This window comes from Anguilla anguilla, chromosome 5 (assembly GCF_013347855.1).
Source record: "Anguilla anguilla isolate fAngAng1 chromosome 5, fAngAng1.pri, whole genome shotgun sequence".
NCBI classification, from domain to species: domain Eukaryota; kingdom Metazoa; phylum Chordata; class Actinopteri; order Anguilliformes; family Anguillidae; genus Anguilla; species Anguilla anguilla.
In genome coordinates this window covers 48704400-48730400 of record NC_049205.1, presented here as the reverse complement: position 1 = coordinate 48730400, position 26001 = coordinate 48704400, and the positions used below count along the sequence as shown (strand labels likewise).

Sequence of the window (26001 nt, the reverse complement as noted above, 5' to 3'; positions counted from 1 at the left end):
TCATATTGCCACTGCCTATTGCTAAACCTTATTTGCATAGCCTATTTCATGGGATCTTTTTAAGCATTTTTAAATAGCCTTTGAAGTCCACACAACAAATTAGAGGAGATACCATTAAAGTGTTAGATAAATCTAAAATTGCAGAAACTCGGTATGGTAGAAGTAGAACAAATAAATATTCAGATTACATATACCACGTTCTGAGTTTGCGTGCTTTACAGTATTATTGTTGTTAGGGTTCAAAGTCTAAAAATATAGCAATTCCCATGTTGATGTGATTTAGAACTGAAGCCAAAATGGATCTTTCAAAGATGAGCTCATATCCCTGCCTGCATAGTGCTCCAGGAAGAGCACACTGACTGACTAAAATGAATTCAAAACTTTAATCTGTCTGCCGACAAATGGGTTTGACGCATGATATTGGATAGCCCTCCACTATCTGCAATAACGTAACATTGTGGCATGACTGGAAATTGATTCAGTTAAATTAGTAAAATAACCCCAATGTGATAATGACCAATCAAGGGAAAGTTAAGGTGTGAAGTGCTGTCTTCTGGCCAACCTTCACTCCTCAGATCAGTTCTACTGTTCTGATTGACAGCTTTGTGTCTCCTCCGCTGTAATTCCCCCCATCACACAACTGTTGTCATTCATAATTTGAGCGACACTGTCCACAATACCATAGCTTTGGAACTTTATACTAGTCCTTGGACCATAGAAAACTCAATACTCTAGTAATAAGTCAGCAACAATCCATCAAAATATTAATCTCATCTATTTTTATCCAGACCGAGAGCACACTGGAAGCACGTGCTAGGCTTCCGATCAGGGGAATTACAGACCGGGCTCTGGGTAGGGATAGGGTTGTTAGGTGTGGCCGGATTGTGGTGGGGCACTTTCTGGAACAGCTGTTCCTATCCCAGCAGCTGAGGGGTGGGACTGATCAAACAGAAATAGCAACCAGACACCATCGATAAAAAGAGAGAGAGAGAGAGAGAGAGAATGGATAGATGGATGGAAGGATGGGGGTGGTGGTATATAATCACTTGAGTTGTGGCAAAATGAACATTCTAAATTTGAACCCCCATCACAAAGCCATGTCAGACATAGGATTATCAGAGTTATGCAGTCTGTGTTTTCATTTGGTTAGATGCATAATGCTCTAATGTTTTTTCACTTGCAGAAAAGTAGGTCCACAGTCTGGGAAAACAGGGTACTGTAATGGTTATGTAAGCAGTCAAAAATGAATACACAACTACAGCACATTTACATCTTAATGATTCACACGCATTTCATTGTTTGCATTAATGCTAATTAATGCTAATCAAAACACAGTGTGAAATACATTTCTATTTTGAATATTGTTAAGAATTATTAATAGTTAGGGATACATGATATATGTGAAATGGCCACCATATTAATTTTTTCTTGATGAAGGAGGATGGTTAAGATTACTTTGAGATGCAAATATACAAAATAAGTTTTTTTGAGTTTTTGACTATCAATAAAAGGTAGTAAGACATTTCTTTGAAGTAGAGACATTGGCACAGTACGCCATATACAAAGCTTTGGACATTGTGAAACTATTATGATTCAATGCAGTATAAATTGAGTCAATATTACCGCCCCTCTCCATTTAAAAAGTCATGTGTCTGTCGATCTGGAGGAGCTGTTGTTGTAGTCCTCAATGGCTTTGTGTGAGATGTGGTCTAAATCTCAGACAACTGTTTGGTGCAGAGACTCCAGTGCCACACCCATCCCGCCACAGCAATATCTCTCCCTGCAGAATCATCCCAGCTATTTCATCCCCCCCCCTATACCTCTGACTTGTGTGTTGTATCTGAATAGCAGTTGGCTGTTGTCACATGACTGCGCCTGAGGGATGGCTCATGTTTCACTGAGGTTTTACGACACTGCCTTCGTTCTTTTTCTCCCTCCCTCCATCCCACCTTCTCCTTTACTGCTCTGCAAAGGAAGAACAATGTGTAATTGGTTCCTTAATCACAGTCCTTTTACCGGCAGCATGCGCCTTCCCTGACCTCTGTGACCCCCCCATGCTGCCCTGCTCCACAGCCGCACACCCAGGCCACTCCCCTGTACTTTGCTGTAATGGCACATGACAGGCCTTGAAGTCTTGATTCAGCAATTGAGCGCCACTTGAAAAAACCATCCACTGAACTGAACCACAGGCTCACTCCCCAGGGCTACTCTACAACAACTCAAACTTCCAGGAAACAGTAAAAAAAAAAAAAAAAAATCTTTCCTGTGGAGACTAGGTCCTTCTGGTGCTACAATATTACAGCACCGCATCAAATTCAGGCTAATACTAAGGAGAGGACGGGCAGGATGGGAGGCAGAGCTAAGTCGTCAGCTGTGATACATGGGTGCCACAAGAGAGTAGGATGTGTGAGCTCTGTCTATGGACAAAAAGTGTTTCATGTTTTTATTGTGTTCTCATGTGTTGTTTTGACATGTTTGACATGCCGGTGGTCATGGCCAGGTCTTCCCTGAAAGATTTCTATCTCAAGGGTCCTGCTGGTTAAATAAAAAATAAGTGCATACAAATTACATTGAAAGAATAAGATATTTTGTAAGCTGTCCACATTTTTTGTGTGTGTGTTTGTTCAGCAGATCAAAGCTTGTCTCTATTGTTCAATCTGACGATGATGGGTACTGTATGTGCACGTGCACACCTGTGCGTGTGTGTGCTTTTGTGTGTGAGGACACGCGTGCTGCAGGACCCCACCCAGAGATCAATGGCGGGATGAGGCTGACTGCAGACGCCTCGTGCTGATTTACAGCCCTTGCATGCGGACTGCAGAGTTATCAAGGACCGGGATCAATAACCTGCACTCAATTATTAACGGGCTTCAATAATGCATGAAACACCCCCATCGTTCCGGGGAACGCCTCCGTCCCGGCTGACGACATTCTAAAGCCGCTCTGGGAGGTTCTGGGAAGTTTACCTGATGTCTTATTCTTCCATTTTAAATGTAATCTACAGCACTTATGATTTTTACGCAGCTCTTCCAAAAGGAATTATACTAGCACTATACAAGCATGCATAGATAAGCTGCATGTGCTTGTGTGTGCGCGTGTGCACGTGTGTGTGTGTACGTGTTCTATACACATTTAACTGTGTTGTTTCATTCTTCGTAACTCAGGACAGCTAATCTCATACAATTCAGTCCCATAAATACAATCTCATACAATGCCTTACTACTCCTGCTTCACAGCAATCAACACTGAATATTTAATATGTACTCTGGTAACTTGTTTTGTTTTAGGTTTAAACTGCTGTTATTTCTGTTCTATCTGATGAAACGTAAATATTCTTAGTAAGACGAGACCAGTGTTATGTTGTGCCAAAATTTAGTATATAGTGGACCAATAGCAGCCGCACCTAGGGAAATGAATAGCTTATACCTCAGAGGAATCTACTTTAGCTAAATAAGTTAACTTTTCTCAGGCCAAGTCTAAACTATCCCCTCATTTTAGATGGCAACAGTGTTAAATGAAGTCAATTGATCCCTGCATAGGATGATTTATGTCTGTTTCAAAAGGTGTAGTTGAATCACTTTGACCGATCGCTGGCACTGAACTGGAACACCAAAAATCCATATAAAAAATAAACCGCCAGAGAGGCAGAGAAAATCTGCACCGTGCAACAGCAGCGAACGATCTGTCATGTGGTTTCGCAGTGGACATGTATGTCCTGAAATGAGTTGAGCATGAGCCAGTGGAACCACAATAGCAAAAGCTATTTCACTGAAAGAAAATAGAAAAAATGATGTGTTGGTGTCCCTTGTGACATTGGAAAACAGAAACAATGCATGCAGACGTGATTGGTCCAATCCCTGTTTTTCAAATGCGCTTTTTGTCCACCTCTTTGCAGCAGTCAAGCCGTATATATGCCTGCATGATTCATGAGGAATATGACCTTGCGCTCAGGGAGGTCCACTGGGACTCCGGTAAAAACGGGATCTGTGCGCTTCGGATATTCTGAGCCTTATGGGGTATCAGTCATTTCTCTGCCTTGTCAGCCTCTCTTTGTCTGTGTCATACGCTGAGCTCCCGAAACCTCCTTGTCAGCACTGGGCAGGGTAGAGCTGGGAGGGTCACACCTGATCCGTCCAATGGCAGGAGCCCCTGTAGCGGCTGGCCTCAGCTGGACGTAGGTAATGTGATTTTTTCGAGAGGTACTTGTGCGTGGTGGCATTGGCCAGTTTGTCCTTGCTGTTTTGTCTCCATCACTATCAGCCCTGTGGTGCTACACACAGTTAATTAACTGAGAAATGCAGTCAGCAGCCGAGGGTCTGCTAACTAAAGCAACCCACCTCTCTCCTTTTCTCTCTCTTGCTCCCTCGTTCTCTCCAGAGATGTGCAGTGATCTTTTTTATTGCCTGATTGTCCTGAAGCACCCCCCCTCCCCCTCTCTTGGACATGGTCATCACATGGCCTGAGAGTTTAACAGAGAGGCCACTTCACAAAAAAACAGATGAGACATGGATAGTGAGACTCATGTCTCTCTTGTTTTCTTTCTTGATGTTTTTCAATCTTATATGTTACTTACTGCTAGTTCCTTAATTCAGTATACATGACATTTTCTATTCAGTTCAATTTGCCGTGAAATTATCCACAGTTAACTGAGTTGAAAACAGCAGCAAATCCAGTTTACTGGTACAATGAGAGATACTGGCTTCCTCCAACAGTTGATAGAGTCAATGAAAGATTTTGCATAAGTCCTTTAACAAAGATTTGTTTTAAATAAAGGCAATTGTGGCTGTTCATTTCAATTGTAATGTTTTTGAACAACTAGTTACATTTAGCTAATAACTGTCTTTCTCTGGTTTATCAATAGGGGGGGGCAGAAATATCATTGTTCCTAGAGTTACATTTTTCTGAATTAAATATTTAGTATATTTAATATAGGCAATACTTTCAAATAAGAGACAACAATGCGATATTTCATAAAATGTTTCAAAAGGGAAATGTAGCAGTTATAACAGAGAATTCACTCTTAAAAAAAATCTGTGAATCTTGATGCGCGCTCACAGAAGCCCTTTGTCCAGACAAGGTCTCAGCTCTGACCTCTGCTGTCACAGTGCAGAACCTGATCGCGTCTCTTCCCCGGGCCCTCACAGAGAGGTACTATCCATGTCACTCGCACCACCTATCTAAGAATTAAGCAGGGAAGCTCTTTTTTTTAGAGGGACAAAGGTTGCTTCAAGGCAGTAAAGCCAAGTAAAAATAGAGTCAAGGGTCCCGAGAGCTGGACGGACTCTCACTTTCAGCGCCTTTGTCTTCTCTCCGGTGGTCCCTACATGCGCCCTCCTGTTAGGGTAAACTAATCTAGCCCTCTGCGCCCGACCAAAAAGGGCCCCCTGCAAGGGAAGGAATGACCTTGAGACATTAATGTGGCCAGGACTGGCGATCGAACGTCTGATTAGAACCTCCAGAATGCACAATTCACTTTCTGTCTGCCGCTGAACTGCAAACGAGAAACCTCAATCGGTGAATTGTGAAAGTTTATTCCACACACTATGAATATCCTGCTCACTGTAAACGCATAATTCCTGAATGTTGCCATGGACAACGAATGCCAAAAAGGCTCAGTGTGATAATGCGACTGGAACGGGTCCGTGTCTGGCAGAGAGCGATAACCTGTTCCGCAGATGGGTCCTCTCCGAGATAAAGGTGTCTGAAATAACACCGTGGCAGGTGCAGTCTCAGCCCAGACTGGCAGTCTGCTGGACTGGCAGTTACACGGGAAACTAGAACAGTTTCACACACTGACTTTATTCATAGCGGGTTATTCGGGCTGGTGTCTGTATGCCTCCTTGAGACAAATTACTACAGGCACTGCCATAGTTCTGCGCTGAGATCAGAGATATGCCCAAGTCTGCAGCTCAATCTATATTGTTTGAAGGATGTTTAAAATTAAATATATTCTCAATACTTATAATTCATTATATGTGGCAATATTTTTTCCTCAGAACTGATCTTCATGTGTTCATGTAAATAATCAAGGCAACAGGTCAATCAACAAAAAATAATGAGATGTCTTAAATAAATAAAGTATGGCTGAAGCATAAAGATCCCCCTGTTACTAGTGGGAAAAGCACAAAGGCACTCCTGATACAATCGGCCATGATGATGGTGCATTCTTGCGCTTCCGCGTTAGTATTCCAGACACGAAGGCTGCGCTGCTCTGCGCATGCTCTATACCCCTGAGACACCTTTGCGACGCTGGGTCATCTTTGCCAGATAGAGTCCTGAAAAGAGGAAGCCTGTCTCCTGTCCAAAGTCAGGACCTGGAATCGGGGAGCGTCGCTCTGTGTTCCGAACATTAATGAGAGCCGGCAGCCGCTCATCTCTCGTTAGAGAAGCAGCAGTGTATCTCCGTTTATCTCACTCTCTCCGTTTCCTTTTCCCTTCAAAGCAAATGACTGCTGGAAAAATAGCCTGCCAAATCTGTTTAAGGTGTGCAGTCGATTGTAATGTTAATGGACTTCGCTGATTTAGCTATCTCACCTGAGATTGAAATCAGAAAAGGTAGTAAAAAAAATGTGGCGTTGAATTTATGCTTGCTTTGTGCAAGCTGCTTTGTCTTATTTTAGAAAAAAAATTAGTCAGTAAAGCTTGCACTTATACAGGTTTTTTAATTGTTATTTAAATTTATGCACATAAATGCATCTGCTTGATTGTTTGCCTGCTGTTAGTATGTGATAATTAAAAATTACAGGGTGAGTTTAGGGTGAGTAGAAGGCCGGCCTGCAACATTTAGCTTATCATATTATTATGATTGATTGATTAATCTTATTTTGATTAATTAATGATTACTAACTTTTAATTACTGAACAATATAAGTAAATAAGATGTCATTCCTTTTGAGGCAGATGTCATTTTGTGCAGTAGGTTTCTTAAAAATAAATGCCATTTCTTGATAAATAAATTGTTGAATAGTTAAGAGAAATAGTTTATTTACAGAACATACAGTAGAATTAGAGCACAGCAGTTGAATATTGATCCCCACAACCAATGTTGGTTTTGGTCACATTTTGCAGTTAGGGCTTCAAGATGATTTAGAAGCTGTTTGGTGGTGAAGAGGCATTTAAAAGGCTTGTCACAGGACATCCATCCACGTAGAACTCAAAACACTATGTCTGTATTAGTGCACACAGGTGACACAGTGTGAGCTGTTATTCTTGTAAGAATTTGGCGGCATAAGGGTGTGGTTTTATCCATGTATGTCTGGCTCTGTGTAAGTCTGACTGAACAAGAAAATATAACATTGCATTCAGTTTTGAGGAAACATTTGGACTCAAGACCAATCATGGTTGACTGGTGAGACACTGTGCTGCAAGATACTATAAAGGGAAGACAATGCATTTCAGATGCCCTTTGAGGTGATAAGTTTACACTGTACAAGTTTTAGAGTGGGAGTACAGGGCAACACTAAGACCTCTACGAGCAGGGTTTTTTCTGGATTACAGAGGGGCTACAGCAGTTAGCAGTTGTGCTACTGCTGGAATGCACACAGAAAGGCCCTAGCAGCTAATGATAACAGAGAGAACTGTTGCTCTGTGATCTCATTCTGGCACATAATCTTAGGGTTAATTATATAAGGACTATTTTTTTATAACAGGACTTACATAACACAGCTATATGCAACCAGAGCCAGCTATTGAAGTATCTATTCTAAAACCAAAGTTGGAGTCACTTTTATTTTTTTTGGTTACTGCCTGGGAATTCACTTTTAAATTATTGATGACTGACTGCTGCTCATACTGACTAAATCTATTTTGATGCCAGATGAATACTATTTATATTTCACAAGCCTTTGATACGACAGAAAATTAGGGCTTTGAGGTACTGGGTCATTGAGTCATATTAGTGTGATATATATTGCCATCAGTATCTGTGAGCAAACTAAAATCCGCCATGGTATTATTGGACACTCATAATGCATTTATGTAACTAATGATGTAACTAATAATTTGGATTTAATGAGCTCAAAGCACTTCAAAACAAGAGGGAGGCAAACTCTCCTCTATCAATACCAATGTATATTAGCCACCGGAGTGATGCATGGCAGCCATTTTTCATTTTATCTTATTACAACACAGCATTCCCATCACTGCACAAGGACATAAGGGTTTTACATTTTTATTTGAGCAGGAAGGAAGACTGACCCCTATTGGCCCACCAACTGCAATTACAATAACAACTTAATTTTCCCAAAATAGCTCTCACACAACCAAACCAACACCCGCTTAGCATCGGTTGTTTGGCAGGAGCAGCGTACATCTTATATGACTGCTGACACAGATTAATGCAGTGTTTGAAGCAAATTTGACACGGAGAAGTCTACCATAAGAGTACAGTTCCCTGTTCCCGGCACTTATTTATCTGTCCTCCCAAAACACAAACCACCCAATGTGAAATAAAATACATAGCATACTTTAGCAAGAAACCACTGTCTCAGGCCTATCACTGAAAAGTCTGGCGTCTAAGCAATCAGACAGAAGCAATAAAAAAAATGTCAGCTAAAACAGCTGGCCTTTTTTAATGGGCCTGATCAAGCTTCAGATTGTACAGGTTCCTTGCAACTGGTACCATGGACTCAGTCCCTGTAGTCAAACAACAACATATCACCTCTACTTGTCTGATGGGTGTTCCCTCACCCACTTGTCCCCTGGTCGGACTTGAATTGAATAATCATTGTCTATATTTAAATGCTGGTCATCCTATTGTAAAATAGACTTTTATACAGTAATAATGCTATAAATCGGCATATGTTTCCGAATTCCTAGCTGCTGGACAGTAATTTGAGCCTGCTAGTGGTCTGCGTGGGGAGATCAGCGGAATAATCGTGGGCTGTTGTTCCTTGGAGCTCTCTTCATATAAAATAAACTCTCAGCCCACTTGCCTATGTGAGAGAGAGCTTCAAAGTGTCCAGGTCTCTTGTGAATGATGGGAACACATCTCTTTTTAACTCGTTGATTCTGGATACTGATCATATCCCGGAATGGGCTGGTCTTCATTAGAGTTATATTATTTGTGAGTGCTGTGAACATAGGAAACAAATATGTATACGTGCGATTACTACATGACACATACATGACAAGCTTTCCAATGCTAAAGGGAAACCTACTGAGCAACTGAAAATGATAATCTTTGTGGTACATGTGAAAACATGAAGATAAATAGAGAGGGAATATGCACAGACACACAATCATTTTCCCATTAAAAATAACAAGAATTAAATTAATTCTTCTATTTCTGTTTACTTTTACATTTTAAAGTTATTGCAATTATACTGTGACAGTATTAGAACACAGTGCTATGTGAAAAGCACAATTATATAACACATTAAAGGGACTCTTATTTTCTTCTAATTCTCTCATGTCTCATTAACACCCAGAGGAGCTAAATCCCTGACACAGGCAACCAACCAAAAGTATGTTTCTGTATTCATCCTTCCTTGCGCTAAAGCCATTTTATAAAAACTGAGCAATAACCAAGAACAGAGAAAGTACATTTGTTTTTGTATTGTTCTTTTTCTATTTAGCAAATTGGTATCAGGGCAAATAAAGACAAAAAAAAATCTTTTTTGATTACTGGTTTAAAAAAATTTGACCATTGCTGCTGCAGGCTCTGTGAAAATTCAACACCTTCGCAAAGCCAACACCAATTTCTGTCTCTCCTATCTATGTATGACTTAAGGGTTTATTTTGCAGACAGGGTGCAGGGTGGGTTCAGTCTGTGGAACCCAATGGCGGGGTCCACACAGCAAGGTTCAAAGTGTGTCAGAATCACTTGGAGTAAACAATCTTGCCTGATGTGGGGCTGCACTGTTGAGAGAAAATAGAAAGACTTCCTGAGGAATGGGGTGAAGCCCATAGAGAAACTTTGTGTGAACTCCCCTTCATAGGTTGTCTCTCTCTGGCTTTCCCAGAGTCAACCCAATGTGTTTTTTAGCGTGCATTATAGCATTAATGCACACTGCCTTCGGGGCCTATGAGTGACCCTGTTTCTTACATATTCTACAGCACCTTGTACTGCTCCTGTGCTTCAACAGAGCTGTGCTCAGTCTGCACTGAGAAAGGAAGGGGGGGGGGGGGGGGGGGGGGCTGTGAGAAAGGAGCAGGAAGCAGGGGGGCTCATTATATATTGGGGGAAGAATAGTTAAGGGAAAATGGCTACATTATTCATCAGAAAGAAAGTAGGGGGAACACACAGGCCAAGGATGCCTGGAGACATGACGATGGGAAAATGATTCACCAGAAAAAAAAAACAATGAAGAGAATTTTAATTTAGTGAGAACAAAAACAGGGGGAGGGAATGATGTGACAAGGGATGGTAGTCCACGAGGGAAAGAGGGGAGAGAGAGAAAGAGGGTGAGCGAGAGAAACGAGTGGGTTATAGGGGGCAGTGCGGAGCTGTGTTCTCTGACACTGCAGCAGAAATATGAACAGATTTGCTGTGCTATCCCTCGCAGCGCAATAAATATTAATGCAGGCTTCCGCAGTGAAACACAGAGATCTGCTGCTGGAGAGAATGGGGGCGATGCCTCCACTCAATCCACATGGCTGTGTGTCCAGCATGAACTAAAGAACACCATCGGTGATGACTGCTCTTCTGCTCCCCCAGACCTCACACCAGCTCCCTCAAACCCCCTGCCCCCTCAAACCAGCCAAACACTACATACCACAATAACATTTTTTTAATCATTTTCAATTTCTGAAAGTAGGTTTTCTTTTTTTAAACTGACAACCTACTTGTTGACAATAGCATATAACATGCCAAAGTCTGAGTGAAACAGAACATATGTTCCTTTTTATCAAAGCAAGACTAGGTTAAGCATTAGAACATATGCTACTTAGCCAAAAGTATGTGGACACTTGACATTCAACAAGTCATCCAAAATTATGGGCATTAATATGGAGTTGGTTCACCCTTTGTGGCTATAACAACATCCACACTTCTGGGAAGGCTTTATACTAGATGTGCATGGCTGTAGGGATTTGCTTCCATTCAGCCAGGTTGAATGTGAGGTTGGGCACAAAACCATTTCAATATGGAACTTGCTGTGTGTCCACAGGCATTGTCATGCTGGAACAGGAAAGGGCCCAAACTGTCGGGGAAGCACAGAATTGACTAGAATTTGATTGCAAGTTGTAGCATTAAGATTTTCTTTCACTGAAACTAAGGATCCTAGCCCAAACCATTAAAAACAGCCCCAAACCAAGGGGTGTCCAGGTACCTTTGATCATATAATGTATTTTCCAGGATTGAGTTCTCAGTTTAGAGAGAGGGCTGCCAATCCAGTACCCCACTCTGCTGCCTAGAGGGCACAAGCAGAGGGTTCTCACACCACCCCTGGACTGTTCCTTTGCTTCCTTTCTAGAATTAAATCCATTTGCAGTTTTTTTTTTCCTGACTGCACTGAAAATCTGTTTTGCAATAGCTTCATCTCAACATTCTCATTTTATGTGTTCTGCTTGTTTAATCCCAATTTAAAAGCCTGAAAAAAGAACAAATGTTATTATACTTGCTCTGTGTTAGTCTGAGACATAAGTCAATTTAACGGACCCAATAATCTGTACTCCATAAATCATAGTGCTTCACCCCACACCCCATCAACCTCTCACTTCATGTATTTAAAAATGTTCATGTTCCCTAGATATGCTGAGAACTTCAGGAAATGGAAGCTTAATAATTGATTCTAACTTTTATTTTAGTGTCATGGCATAGAACTCTAACTTAGTACAGGATCTGTCATTGGTAACTGCAAGGGAAATATATCATCTATATATATAATCAACCAATGTGCATCCGTGGATGAGTGGAGGTGTGTAAGTTGGTACAGTGTATTGCTTAGGCTAAAAACGATCACATTAGGACTGGCCACTGTGCTGATATATCATTAGGGTCTGCAACTCCCACAGTATTTTCTCAGACTTTTCAACTATGGTTATGGCAACATTAAAAGTCACCATTAATGACATTTGTATCTCATGGCAAGATCTTTCACATTAGGACAGACGTGTCGATCCACATGACCCTCTGATCTGTTCTTTCCCCAATGAAATCGTGTTCACTTTTGCATTAAGGCCATTGATCTGCACTCTACAGTAATACAACCTGAACGCGAAGGGCGAAATCGATGGGCCCACCCCACCAGTAGTATATTCCTATCCCTATCCCATCTCACAGTCTCAGCTCCTCTTGAAGATCAAACACAATTCGAGATGCCGGTGAAAAGTAGAAGTCTTCCTGTGGCTCCAAAGCACAACGTCAATACAATCTGATCTTTTCCCTGCACGCCCTCTGAGGCCTTTTGCTGAGAGCAGGCAAAAAGCTATTCCGCTTCAATATCAGGATCACTGCAAGCTGTCTGCTGCAGCATATTGCTTAAGTCAAGCCCTGCAATGCTTCCTCAGTGCTGAAGGTGCCATTCATTTATTATCTCATTGTATCAAAGGTGTTTGACACATTGCTCATCATTGCACATGAAACATCTTTCTCTGTCTCTTTAAGTCTCCTGCTAAGTATGTTTCTCATGATTGAGTAAGTATGCTGTTAAAGGTCGAAACCCTGTCTGTTCTAAATTGCCATATTGCAATTTTTAAACCCACACATGGAGGAGGCTAACAGCATATGTTTGTACTTACCCAGTGTTTTATAGCACTTGCAGTGTGATATTCCCTGTGAGGTCACACAACAGTGGGATTTGGCAACAAGAGATGCCTTAACAACACCAAACCCCTTCCACACATACACACACGCATGCACACACACACACACAAACACATACACACATACACACAAACACAGACACACACACACACACACACACAGACACACACACACTCATTATATCACTGCTGCATTGGTCTTTGCTAATCCTTTTCCCTTGAGTTGCATATTCAACAAAGCAGTGTGAGTTGGAGACACGTGGACTAGAGACATATGGATTCACTGGAAGCCAGTAGGACTAATTTGCCACAGCAGTAGGCACCTTCGTGAACACAATCTCAGCTCAGCTGTATGAATCGACTTCTCTCTATGTTAATTATCTGAAGTCAGCAGTCTATATCTGCTCGATCAAAGAGTGTGTGGCACCCAGGGGAGACACTTGCATGGCAGGGTGTGCTTAGCCCCACCTGGAACCTCAATTCTCCTGAACTATGGACTAAAAAGAAAGTCTAAACAAGAAAGCAGGGTAGCTGTAGGCCTATTTTGTACCATCACCGCAACTGTGTAATGGCTGTTTAATCTCCGTTATACAATGAAACACTGTAGTGGTGCAATGTGTCTGCAATAGTAGCTTGGCTTATTGAATGAAGAAGAAGAAGGGTGCAGAGTCGAGCCATAATTCCAGTTCCACAGTGGGCTGTTTTCCAGAGTGATTCTGCACCTTCAGGGCACCTTTTCTAGGGTCTAATCAAACCTATTTGGGCTTCGCTATTTGAAAGAAATCCACTCCGACTGTGATTCCCTTCGATGTCCCAATCACTGTCATACTGAATATCATGTATTTAGACCATTTTGCCAAAGGAAAACAGAGATGAAAAAAACTCCCATAAAATGGATTGACTGTTCAAAAGCCTTGCAGAGAGCAGAAGTAGGAATCTTCTAGAAAATGAAAAATCCTCTACCTGGGAGTATGCAGCAAACCTGTGAACTCCATGGTTTTCATTTGTTAATGTCACAGCGGCTCTGTTTCAAAGACTCCACATTTCCCTTTGACTGCACGCGCCCCCTCCCCCACCCCCCACCCCCCAGCGTGACTGACCTCTGACTCCTGAGGAGAACTGGGCGGAGTGTCGCTCCACAAAGAGCTGCAGCTGCTTGTTGAGGTCGCAGGAGGTCAGGCTGATATCCCATGAGCGAATCCCTGTCGAAGCCACAATCATACAGATAGTGAGGACCGAAATGGATCAATAATGGATCATTAATTCAGACAGTCAGAACCAACCGAGTTTCTGTGTTTTTCCCTTCGCGCATAAACAGATGAGACTGTGTTTTAAATGTTTTTGACCCGGTTAAATGTTGGGAAAGTTAGGCTTAATCCTGTTTGTGAACAGGGAAAGTGAATTAGGAGGGCAGTGCACGGCTGTAGTCAGCAGGTTGCGCAGCGTGGCGGTGGTGACACACTGCCGCTGTCAGAGCTCGTATAAGAGGAGGAGCCTTTGTCAGTGCGGCGCTTCTGTGATTTTCCATTCCCCTGTGTGTCACGTTTTCATTTCCACGCTATCCTCCTCCTCCTCCTCCTCCTCCACCATCTCCACCTCTTCATCCCACTGCCTCCCTCTGTGAATCTCTCCAATGAAAGGAGATAATCGGATCTATTTTTAGAACAAGTTTCTCTTTTTTCTACTGATGGGGAGAGCGCTGACCTTTATTATCAGAAGTGCTGTGTCATTGAAATTAATCTTTTAATACATTCCAATGTATTATATAATGTATTTTAATACTATAGATAACAATGTGAGAATTCAGAATTCACTTGAATTCATAATTCAAATACATGAGGAAAGACATAACACACGCATGAACACGCACACACTCACACACACACACACAGACACACACACACGCACGCACACGCCCGCACACGCACACACACACACACAGGCAAATGGACACACACACACACACACACACATGCACGCACAGACATGCAAGTACATGCACATACACTCATGAACAGTATATAAGCATGCACACACAACATGCAAACACACACAACCACAATCAGACAGACCCTCACACAGGCATGTGTGAATACATATGTACACACACGGAGGAACAAATAAAGAGGCATGCACACATATACGCATGCACACATGAACAATTCACACACACACACACACACACACACAGAGTGAGGATGCAGGAGGACTCATGGGAGTGCATGGTTTGCAGACACATTCAGACTTAGGATGCAGCACGGAGCCTGTGATTGGGGAAGTAAGGAGTGCCCTTGAGATCCGCTCGGTGGGCAGAATCCTTTCAGACCACGGCAAACCAAGCTGCTGCAGGCTACTGGAGAGAAATACATCAGGACCCGTGTCACATTACCTATCAAGGACAGACCAGAGAGCAACGCGTGCTGAGGTGTCCAGACTGACCGGAAAGCCTGATAGAAACTGGTACACTTATATATTCTGAATCCTCAGCAGACTTAAGTGTCAATCCTACTTTAAAGTAAGTGCACATAATCTGGCAAGTGGTGCGAAATATTAAACAAACATCTGTTTACTCTGTCAAGCAAGTCAACCAACTCTCTAAGAATCTATTGGTTGAAATGCAGCTATTTCACTGAAGCAGACTTTGACCTGGACACAATCAACACTTGTCTAACTGACCCAAAATTAAAAGTAAGGTTTTTTTTCAGAAGCTCAGCTAGGCAATTCTTATTAAACATAAGAATCAGTTCACCGGTTTAAAATAATAAAATAAAATGCTAGCAAGTGCATTTATAATTGGGAGTCAAAGTTAAGGATAAATCTTGATTGAGTCCAAGCCTTTCACAGAATTGTTTTTGACCTCAGGTCTGGCTATGACAGAGAGTTAATAGTGACAATTCATGTTGGATTGTCTGTGCTATATTTTCTCTTGTGTGCTCCTTTAAGATGGTTATAAGTTGCAAACTCTTATTATGGTTGTACTTTTCCCTTCCTTGCTTATTTGCTGTTTGAATCCTTCACCAGGTAGTACATAATATTATTCCCTGGAAGGCTCCCTGAATAACCAATGAAGTCCTGCGCTCTCACACCTGGACATGCCATAACGCCTCTGTCCTGATGCAGTGAGTGTGCAGTGAGTGCCTGCTCTCTGCCTGACAGCTGTGCTGCCTGTGAGCTGATGAACCTGAGAGAGAGAATTCATTGTCTCTATTACAGCACCAAGGGCACTTTTTTTAATGGCTGCCTTTGTGTGCAGTCTCTAGCTCTCCGGCCTCAAAGAAGCCAATACCATCGTAATTCCCCACTGCTCAATTTATGTCGGATGTAATTTGTCCGTAAATCCACTTGCTCACACCGGCGTACACCTGTTTTATTTGAAACCAGTCCTTCCTCAATAATCTATCCCACATGGGAGTGGAGGGACGCGTGTAGCCACTTTCAAATACACAGCACATGCCCGAAGCAGAGAACAACTGATCTGTCGCAGTCACTGTCCCATGATCCATGAGGAACAGTAATGTATCAAATTGTAATGAGAAGAATTGTATTATAAATTGATGTAATGCAAATCCACAAAACATGAGTGGAATATTTTATAATTTGCATACATATTGCCATATTTATATATACAGTTAAACAATATATTTTATCTCATATTTTCTGATATGTTTTTTCCTAAAACCTTTCTGCTTCGTTTATTGCATTTTATATATGCTCTTCCTCTGTCAGTGAATACCATGTAGTAGCTAACAGTCCACCATGATTTTAGTTTTTTAAATTTTACTGACAATGAAAAAAACCTGTATCAGATTTTGGTCCTTGTCGAAGAGCAAGAGTGATGTGTTTTGTGAGGCAGTCTTTTTTCTTAATTTTATATTTGCTGAATTAATGAGGGTAAACTGAAACACAGCAGAGTTGCCATGGCAAGAATTATGCAAGTCGTGATCTAATTTTAATGATACTGAAAGTCAAGTTTTTGTCATTAAGTATTTTGCAGAAAATGAACCCAGAAATCAAGACCAAATGTGTAGTTTAAAGACCATTTTAAGTTAAATTAAGACAGTTTTAAGTGAGGTTAAGACAATTTAACAAAATATTTTTTGAAAATAAGGGTAAAGTTTACATTGTAAATCAGCTCAGCTCACACATTTGTATTGACCTCTTCAGGAGTACAATAAAATTCATACCACTATTTAATAATAGGAATAGATAAATAGTGTCACTATATTCAAGCTCCACACAAGATTAGACAATTAAGATCTTGCTTGCTTATTACTCACTGGATATCTATGTGCAGGTGCCATTTATATTTTTACATATAGTTAAATCAAGCCTCTAAGAAAATGTAAACAATGTGGTCAGTAGCTTTTCCTTTCCTGTTTATTAATGGATTACTTCCTGGCATTGCTCTGGATTAATTTACTGACTCAGCCCATACTCACAGTGCGATCTAGACTTGATGTTCATGGCTATAGATAACTGATACTTATTGAGAATGCAACCTTATCAGACTTGTGTTCTGTAGTTCCAACGACCTTCACTATGCACTTTTTGTATGTTGCTTTGGATAAAAGCATCTGTCAAATGTCATGTAATGTAATGTACTGACACTGTGGGCATAAGAAGCCATTGCTGTTATCTCATGAAAGGAGTAATTAAACTGATGATGGTCCTATGACAGTGGGAAGGTGTGCAGTGTGTACGGTGCCAGCCAACCCGGCTTGCCCACTGGCAGGATTGGCACGAGCACGAGGCAGTGAGACAATCAACGAGTCAGCGGCATGGAGAGGCACAGCTACAGCATAACTGCTGACCGGTGAATTACAGGAGCCTAAGAACAGTGCAGCAGAACACCAATATGCTCCCTCCACACCACTGCGAATTCAGAGGAAAGTCACAATTCTGCTGAGCATGTTAAATGTTTAGGATGCATGCAAGCCAATACAGAGAATGTCAGAGAAGAGAGCACAGTTCTGCTGTTTCTGTGCTCACAAAATAAAAATAAAATTTTAAAAAGGCATAGAAACAAATCTAAACTGAGGGTGTGGGTGTGTTTCCCCCTCTTTTATAAGGAGTGCAAACTTTTATTTACGACAGAAGAAACGTTGCCTCAAGACAAAATGTTGAAACAAGGTAAAATTGCTGTTGACTAAAACATAGGCTCTACACCAGCGACAATACTGATAGCAAAATGTAAATTTGCCTGTCCCTGATTTTGAATTAGCTTCTTCCTGAAAGCATTCTTATATCTGTATATTTAAAGTTCACGATACTGAGGCTTGAAGGGATTCTAAGTATAATATTCATTGTGTTATTTCTCCTTAAGGATGAGTTGAGTCAAATGACCTATATTAAAATTATTCACAAACAAGCTACCTAATTTGAAGAGTGTAGCAATTCTCGTTTTTATCATAGAAGGGGCAGGCCTGCCTGGATACATTTGAACTGTCAATAACAATGAATACAGCGTTATCTCTGAGTCTCAACCAAGATTATGTTTCTGTAGCCAACAATGCATGTATAATCCCTTGACAGTGCTTAATTTTCCTCCATAAGCCTAATTAAATGTAATCTAAACAAGTCATGTATGCATCTGTCCACTGTTAATGAGGGCTGGAAATTCAGAATGCTTCAGAAATTTACCGGACACAATAGCAATATTAAACCATTATCATAATTAGAAAACGCCCGCGAGTGTGTGTTAACGATCCTTGCCCGTCGTAAACAGCTGGCAGCATCATCATTCTACATTTCAATAATCTATTCTTACTCTGCCTAGTGTTGTTTACTAAAACAAAAAACGGGCAGATAGCCAATATTGTTTGCATTCCAAATTATCTGTAGAGTCTGTTTACCAGTTTTCCGGGACTGCTGATGCAATAAAGCAAATTATTTAGAATGCAGCACTAGCAAGCCTCCACTGAGTACCTAATGTAAATGAAACGTTATCCAGCAGTGTTTGTTTCACAACAACACCGCCGAAGAGCAGCAGCAACAACAAAAACATTGCCGTTGCCGTCCTTAATACTCAAAATATGTCTATTATGATCGATGTTATTAGACCTAAAAAACAAAATAAATCCTGCTATCGATTTCATAATTCTATACCATGTCCATGCCTCACTGGAAGCCGCCTGATTTTGAGCGTTGTGTGTTTATGTGAACACGTTGAATTATACGTCAGCTGTCGCCGCAGTGTGTGTTTTAGAAGACTGACCAGCGGTGGCTGCCTCTGCAGCTCTCCGTGAGCAGATTTGTTTTTAGACAGATCCTTAGCCATGCTATTGCACCAACTGGTGCACCTTTGTTGGGAAAGTAAATAGCATAAGAGATGGGCGTTTACGTCTCTTTTGCTTAAGATGGTGCTCATACAATTTAGGGATTCGAGGTATATACCATTTTCATTTAATGTTAAAGGAGTTCATTACGAGAAAAGTTACAAACTGACGAAAAACAATTTTTTGTCACTATTATTAGTGTTCATACTAATAGTTGGCAATAGTTAAGTCTCTATATTGATGTATCAAGTTATCATTAAGATCATAAGACTTTTTTTCATATAGTAGATTATGGTAGCATTCTTTGAGGCGAGGCATTACTGTTTTATCTTGCCTTACAGTCTAAATAAAAATACCTATTAAAATAGGCTACTTTCTGCGTTGTTTCAAGCGACTACTAAAACGGATGAGAAACTCAAAATGCTTCATGCACTCACCTTGCTCAATGTGTTGTCTGACAGATTGGAGCTGGTGTTCTGTTGCTACCTCCCCGATGATGATCAGCATGTAATAGCTCCCCTGACAAAACGGTAGTCTTTCGTGTTGTTGCTCTCCAAGGTGCTGAACTTGCTCGTGCCGCTCTTCGAGTTCCAGTTGCGCGGTGCTCTTGCTTCCTTCCACCGCCCTGGGCTCAACTCCGGCAGGGATCTCCATGGCAACCGTACACCGGTCAGACGCTGGGCCCTCTTCCATTTCCATGACAACTGCAGCCACAAGCTCTGCGCGCGAGGAAAGATTGGGGGTGGGTTTACCAGGATACCGTACTGCTCACATTTGGACGCATTGTGTCCTTTTGATTGGCTATTGACCCATGCGGCTATTTGATGTCACAGTCAGCCAACGAGCATATCCAATGGGAAAGTTTTAAGCACGGTATAGCCAAGCGGAGTTCAGCAAGCACAATCTGTCCATCCATTTGCAGAGGTGCTGAACGGCGGTGAATTCCAGTGCAGTAGAGAGTGGAGTTCGTTTCAGTTCACACTGTACTTCACCTCCCATAAGCACCTCTATGAAACTCTCCGCAACATTTTGATTCTTGCAACCGGTTCAGGTACCTAAAAGGTCCATTACCCACTCAGCTCAATTATTCACAAGACGTGCACATTTACGGATGCGGTATTGTTTTGTATTGGGCAGAAATTAAACCGTGACAACATCTCAGAATTATAACTTTTGAAAACTGGGCATTTATTTTTTGCTCTGTTCAAAAGCCTAGCGTTTTATGGCAGCTTTTCAAAGCCCAGACCGTATGTTGGCTGAGCAGATAGCGACCTACAGTATATCTTTTTATTCTTCTTTCGGCTGTTCCCGTTAGGGGTCGCCACAGCGGATCAGATCCGCATATTTGATTTGGAATATGTTTTTACGCCGGATGCACTTCCTGACGCAATCCTCCCCATTTATCCGGGCTTGGGACCGGCACTAGGAATGCACTGGCTTGAGCTTCCCCAGTGGCTGGGTTAGCGACCTACAGCATATGCGGACGTGAAATTGTTGACAGCCTATATTTTCCCCTACACAAGCAGTGTTTCTACAGTTTCAGAAAAAAAATATCTTAAAAACTCAGTGGGTACCGATATATTTGTGGGTATCGTGTCCCCCTGACATGGTAAGGCAGTACTCTGTCACATTGAGAACACTGCCTAACATTCACATTAAACATTTAAACTGCAGTTTGATCAAATGTCATTAACAGGATGCTTGCCATTCTAGTTTAATATGCAATTTTTGTTCTCAAAAAGGTTCTAAAAAATTGGCCTTTTAAATATTTAATCATGAAACCTCCACTCAGTGTATGATAAGTTTTAAATGGTTCGATTAAAAAGGGCCCACGTCTCATGTAAGATGATAAATATGTCACACTGGCTCTAAATTATAGCTGTATAAAAAAATGAAAAACAATAGACTTGTAATAAAGGTAATTGAAAGACCAGTGAATATTGTAGTAATTATTTTAGAGAAAGTGCCTTAGACTACCTGCAGTAATAAATTCACTCTTACAGAGCCAGAAACAATAGCAATGGCAATTATAATTATAATGTTTCTAGTACACCTACTACCACTCATAAAATTAAAATTATAAATATGTATAAAACATATACTATACTTTTGTCATAGGCTCACAATGTTTAGTTTAAAATAAAGATTCCATACTTACCCATGTGGACTCATATCAACACTGTCAGTGTTGAAATAACAGTGAATGTTTTACTTTGTATGAAATATGCATTAGCAACCACAGTCACACATATCATTCATTTGCCATTAAATCTGCATGTGTAAAATATACAACAACAAAAAAACCATAATAAATAAATTGGAACAGAGCCCTGCTGATACTAAGAGTTTCATTTCACTCTTAGTGTCCAGCCATGCCAATAGAACTCCATAAATATGCTTGAATATCAGACAGAGTGGAGCTGAGAGTTTTTGTCAAGCCATGAAACAAGAGTTCAGCAGAGCTCACTTCCTCTTGTCACTTCACATTGTTTTGAATTTGTTGTTTCTTTGTGGAAACTTTGAGGCGACATTTTTCAGCATCACAAATGCAAAAATAACCATTGGGATGTCTTTGAAACGGGTCTATTTATATCACTGTTTGAATTTGTCTGTATGTGCCAGGGAGCCTGTGGCTAGGTTATGCTAACAAAGACTGTTACAAAGGAGAAACAAAGACGTCACCACTGTAAATTGAGAAAAGAGACCATTAATGTTATTGGGGACCATTTTGTTATTGGACGTGAGACTACATGTGAATACAGAACACAAAACCTCTGTTCCACAACAGATTCTAGGCGAGACACAAGAGGCAAATGAAAATATATGTAGGGATTGTTATGCAGTGTATTGTATTCTTCCTTTCATTTAGTTAATTTGGAGGGGGTAATAATTATGTCAATAAATTTGGCCTTGAAAAGTGATAAATTCTAAATATATCTATTATTACTATGCATTCACTTTAACAGTTGGATTTACATCCGAAGGGCGTCATGCTGACCCAGAGTTGTGCAAAGTTGACCTTATCTTGCTTGTCTGAGAGGATTTCTGTTCTGCATTTCATAGGTCAAAGTAAGGACACACTGTGTCTATCTTTGGGTGGATACGAGCTGAAACTGGGGACAGGGAGCGATTGTTGTCTTTCAGTATATTCTGGCAAATAGGAGCCATTCCACATCTGCTTACTTTCCAGAGTACATCACTGCACTGCAGCAATCAGCTCAATCTGGGCAATTATCCAAGAGAGTGAGGATAGGGACTGAGACAGAGGGCCAAAGAGAGAGACGAGACAACGGGAAAGATAGGGAGGATGGAAGATGGGGGAAGCAGAGAAACAAAGCAGAAGGCTCATGTGAGGACTGAGATAATGTAACGTAATTATCATTTTTCTGGAAACTAAAATGCCTTCTGACTATTGCACTCCCCTTCATCCATCCTTTGCATTCTTTCTACCCTCTCATTCTCTCTGTCCTCTGATCCTTCAACAAATATTTAAATTATGTCTTGCTTGAAATATATGCAATGCACCTCGCACATGTGAGTGTATTGGATTCATTTCTGTGAGATTATCACTTGCTGAAATTTTAAGGGTGCTTTTTAAGGGCATTATATTTTCTGGAGTGCCACATAGATCGATCCTATGGGTGACAAATTGCTGCTTTGCTTCGTTCTGCTCTTGCAGCTGAAAATCTTGCCATTCCAGAATTCAGACACAGGCAATTCAATATGTGATATGAATTTCTGAGCATTTCTGTAAGTGTTATAGGTTTCAGTTATAATTTCATCTTATCCATCTTTATCCAAATAGGAAAAAATCATAGCATTTCTGCCAGCACGTTTTCCAAGTTTTTGTACAAAAAAATATGTTCCCCGCAAATGCAACTCTGGTGCCTCTGCAAATGTATAGCTCATTGGAAAGAGCAGCATGGCCACTTCTTAGTACATGTCCATATCATGGCTTAGGGGAACATCATGCCTAGTATAAAAATTGCATGGGCTTGGGTCATCTCAGCAGAAATCTCCAGGATTACTCCCTCTGCAGTATTGCTTAAACTCCATTTAATCCAGAAAATGCAAATAAAATGTTTATTGACATAATAGTACATGACCAAAAAATGCAATACCATTAGTGATAATTCAGAATTCACATGAATTCAAATACATGAGGAAAGACACAACACACACCGATGCACACAGACATGCACATGCGCATGGACATGTACACACACACAAGCACACACACATGCAAACATACGCGCAACTGCAATCAGACAGACCCACACACACATGCATGGGCGTAAAAGCATGTACACAAACACACACATGCAAATGAAGAGGTATGATAGAATGTATGTAAGAGATTTGATGTGATTTTCAGCCACACCACAGAGGTCTATTAAAGAGCTTTATTGGCTGTCCCGGCCAGGGAGGTGACTGTGACTGCTTGCTGCTATGATTGATCACTGCAGACCCTTCTCTTGTACATGTACTGTTGGATTTCTTCCCATCACCGGGCTGCTCTCAGTGAGTCAGCATAATTGCAGGCTACATCCGTGCACTGCCAGTTTGTAAACAGCGCCCCCTACTGCCTCATGCTAGAAGAGCTGTTACACTTCCTTCTGAGGATGTTTTTATTTTTATTTTTATTACCAACACAAAATCAATGTTCAATCGAGGTTATAGTTTTCAGTTGACTTGAAATATGAAAGTTCTAAGCTTTATGGCTGAGATAAACCTGTATGGGTATAAGCATCAGACAGCTTTATTCTGGCTTCACAGATGAAAATGTAATTTAGTGCATTGTTATATTCCTTACCTTGACCTTGAGTCATCACTGAAGAACAGGTAGTTCAAAGGAATTTATAATGTAAAGTATGTCTAACTCAAGGTATTATTTATAAATTCAATTTTACTACTTTGAGGGGGGAGAAAAGTATTTGGCACTGGTACAGAAACCTTGAATATTATTATATTTTGTAAGATATCGTTTTGTCTTGAAATAATTGAAATAGAAATGACATGGAATTTATAGAATTATGGAATTTAATTTTCATGGGGGTTAACACTTCCAAAATGATTAATCTCCTCCTTAATTTAAACATTGAATTCTCTATTCTCTTTTGATGTATCAGCCAGCTGCTACTTGATTGCATATTGCCAAGTCTGGTAGGCTGGAAGAGAATGCATTAGCAATAGAAAAGGACCCATGTATCATATTTATCCTATATTACCTATTTTACAACATGATCCAAACCATTTATTATAACAGATAGGCCAGTCCCATGTAATATTGCTTCAATAAAGCACATCAAAATAATTGTAGATTAATTCATTTTGCTGTGAAGTGCATGAGGTACTGACGGCCCTAGAATTGTACTCAGAAAAGACTGACTCTCCATATGAGGAAAGAACTGTAGCCACCATGTAAATAAACTGGGATGTGAATATTTTGATTCAATGAGAACCACTTGCACAGGGTTCAAAATGAATACAACCACAACTCTTTCAGTGTTTGCCAATTGCCATTGAATCGTGAACTTTAGAAACTGACACAGCCTGTTTGCCAAAATGGGGAGTTCAGATTCAGACGCTACCTAGCTTTTTGCTGAGGAAAGAGTGCAGGCTCCTTCTACCAGAGGTCCTTCAAAAAGACATGCCTGGCCATCAGCTGGTCTGTTTGCAAGCAAGGTCCAACAGACAAATGTGATTCATTGCAAGGACAGAAACTGTGTTTAAAACAACCATAACCTTAATGCTGATAGAAAATTATGATAATCAGACTGATTCAATGGTTAAATTAGTGTTTCCTTTTGACACTTTCAAAGTTCAAACTTTAATTTTGAAATGGTACATCCCAAATGTTTTGTACAAGTTCCAATCTTAATGCTTACATGTAGCAAATAATAGTGATGTATTCATAAGGTGGTACAGTAACCAGATCAAACTAACCATGCATTTGTTTACACTAATGATTCTTATTTGTATTCATTACTTATTTTACTATTATTTTTCATATTTATTATTAAAAACAGACATATAACTCTTTTTCTTTTGTATTCATTTATTATCTGATATTCACAAATATGATTTACTCCACTCCCCACTATATTTAAATATATATCCAAGTATTCCTATTAATACGTTGCATATAATCTGAAAGAATGTAAATTCGAACTATTGGACTGCCGACTTTATATATTTTTAATTTCATATCCAAGTATTCCTATTAATACGTCGCATATAATCTGAAAGAATGTAAATTCGAACTATTGGACTGCTGACTTAATATATATTTTTAATTTCATATCAACTGGATTTCCATATTGAAGTCTAAAATTCAAATGAAATTAGGCGTTTGATTAGAGTGAATTCTCTACTGATTTTTTGTTAGAGAGAGGGTACACTAACCCTGTTTTAAAAAATTGTATTTTCCCATGCATAAAAATCCCATTACCACTGATTCTTGAAATTGTTCCTGAGTAATGCACCTGTGATTGAATAATCTTCCAATACCCTTAATGTCACTGCATAAGGCTACCACTGTTATAGTCACCATGGCAACATTGCAGATTTTATCACTTCCATATTTTGAGGCAGTTTTCATTATTAGGTAATTAGGTCTACTGAATTCCAAGTAATATATCAGAAGTCAAAGTTCAAATGCAGTTTTTGATATGTCCTGTTCTTTTAGTTGTACTTTGGTTATATGCGTTTAGTTACTTACTTTAGTTGTTTTTTGTGATTTTTATTTACTTTAGCAGTTAGTTCATAAATAATTTTACCAATGGGTAAATATTGTAACAAGAAGATGGAAGGGGATAGTGTAATACTAAACATAGTCCTTGGTGCGAAGTCTTTTATTTATTTATTTTTTTGCCAGTGCGTAGGGTCGGATTTGAATGCATATACAAATCCATGTCATAACAAGGGCACAATCCACAGAGTGGGTGATTGATAGGATGCAGGTAAGAAGGGAATGTAAGAGTATTGGTTGGTCAGTCAATTCGAAAGCACTTAGTACATTT

The 26001-nt window shown here is 40.3% G+C and overlaps 1 protein-coding gene across 1 annotated transcript in view; it reads right to left on the bottom strand.

Annotated features, from left to right (window-relative positions):
* The window catches only part of LOC118226709 (microtubule-associated protein 1B-like), a 50181-nt gene extending 30477 nt beyond the window's left edge, over positions 1-19704 (bottom strand). Inside the window, exons 1-2 of the mRNA XM_035416517.1 lie at positions 19417-19704; positions 13805-13906 (exon numbers count right to left, since the gene is read on the bottom strand). Coding sequence (XP_035272408.1) covers positions 13805-13906; positions 19417-19678 — 364 coding nt within the window. The 5' untranslated portion in view covers positions 19679-19704. The remainder of the gene's footprint in view (positions 1-13804; positions 13907-19416) is intronic.
* Between the last annotated feature and the right edge of the window lie 6297 nt (positions 19705-26001).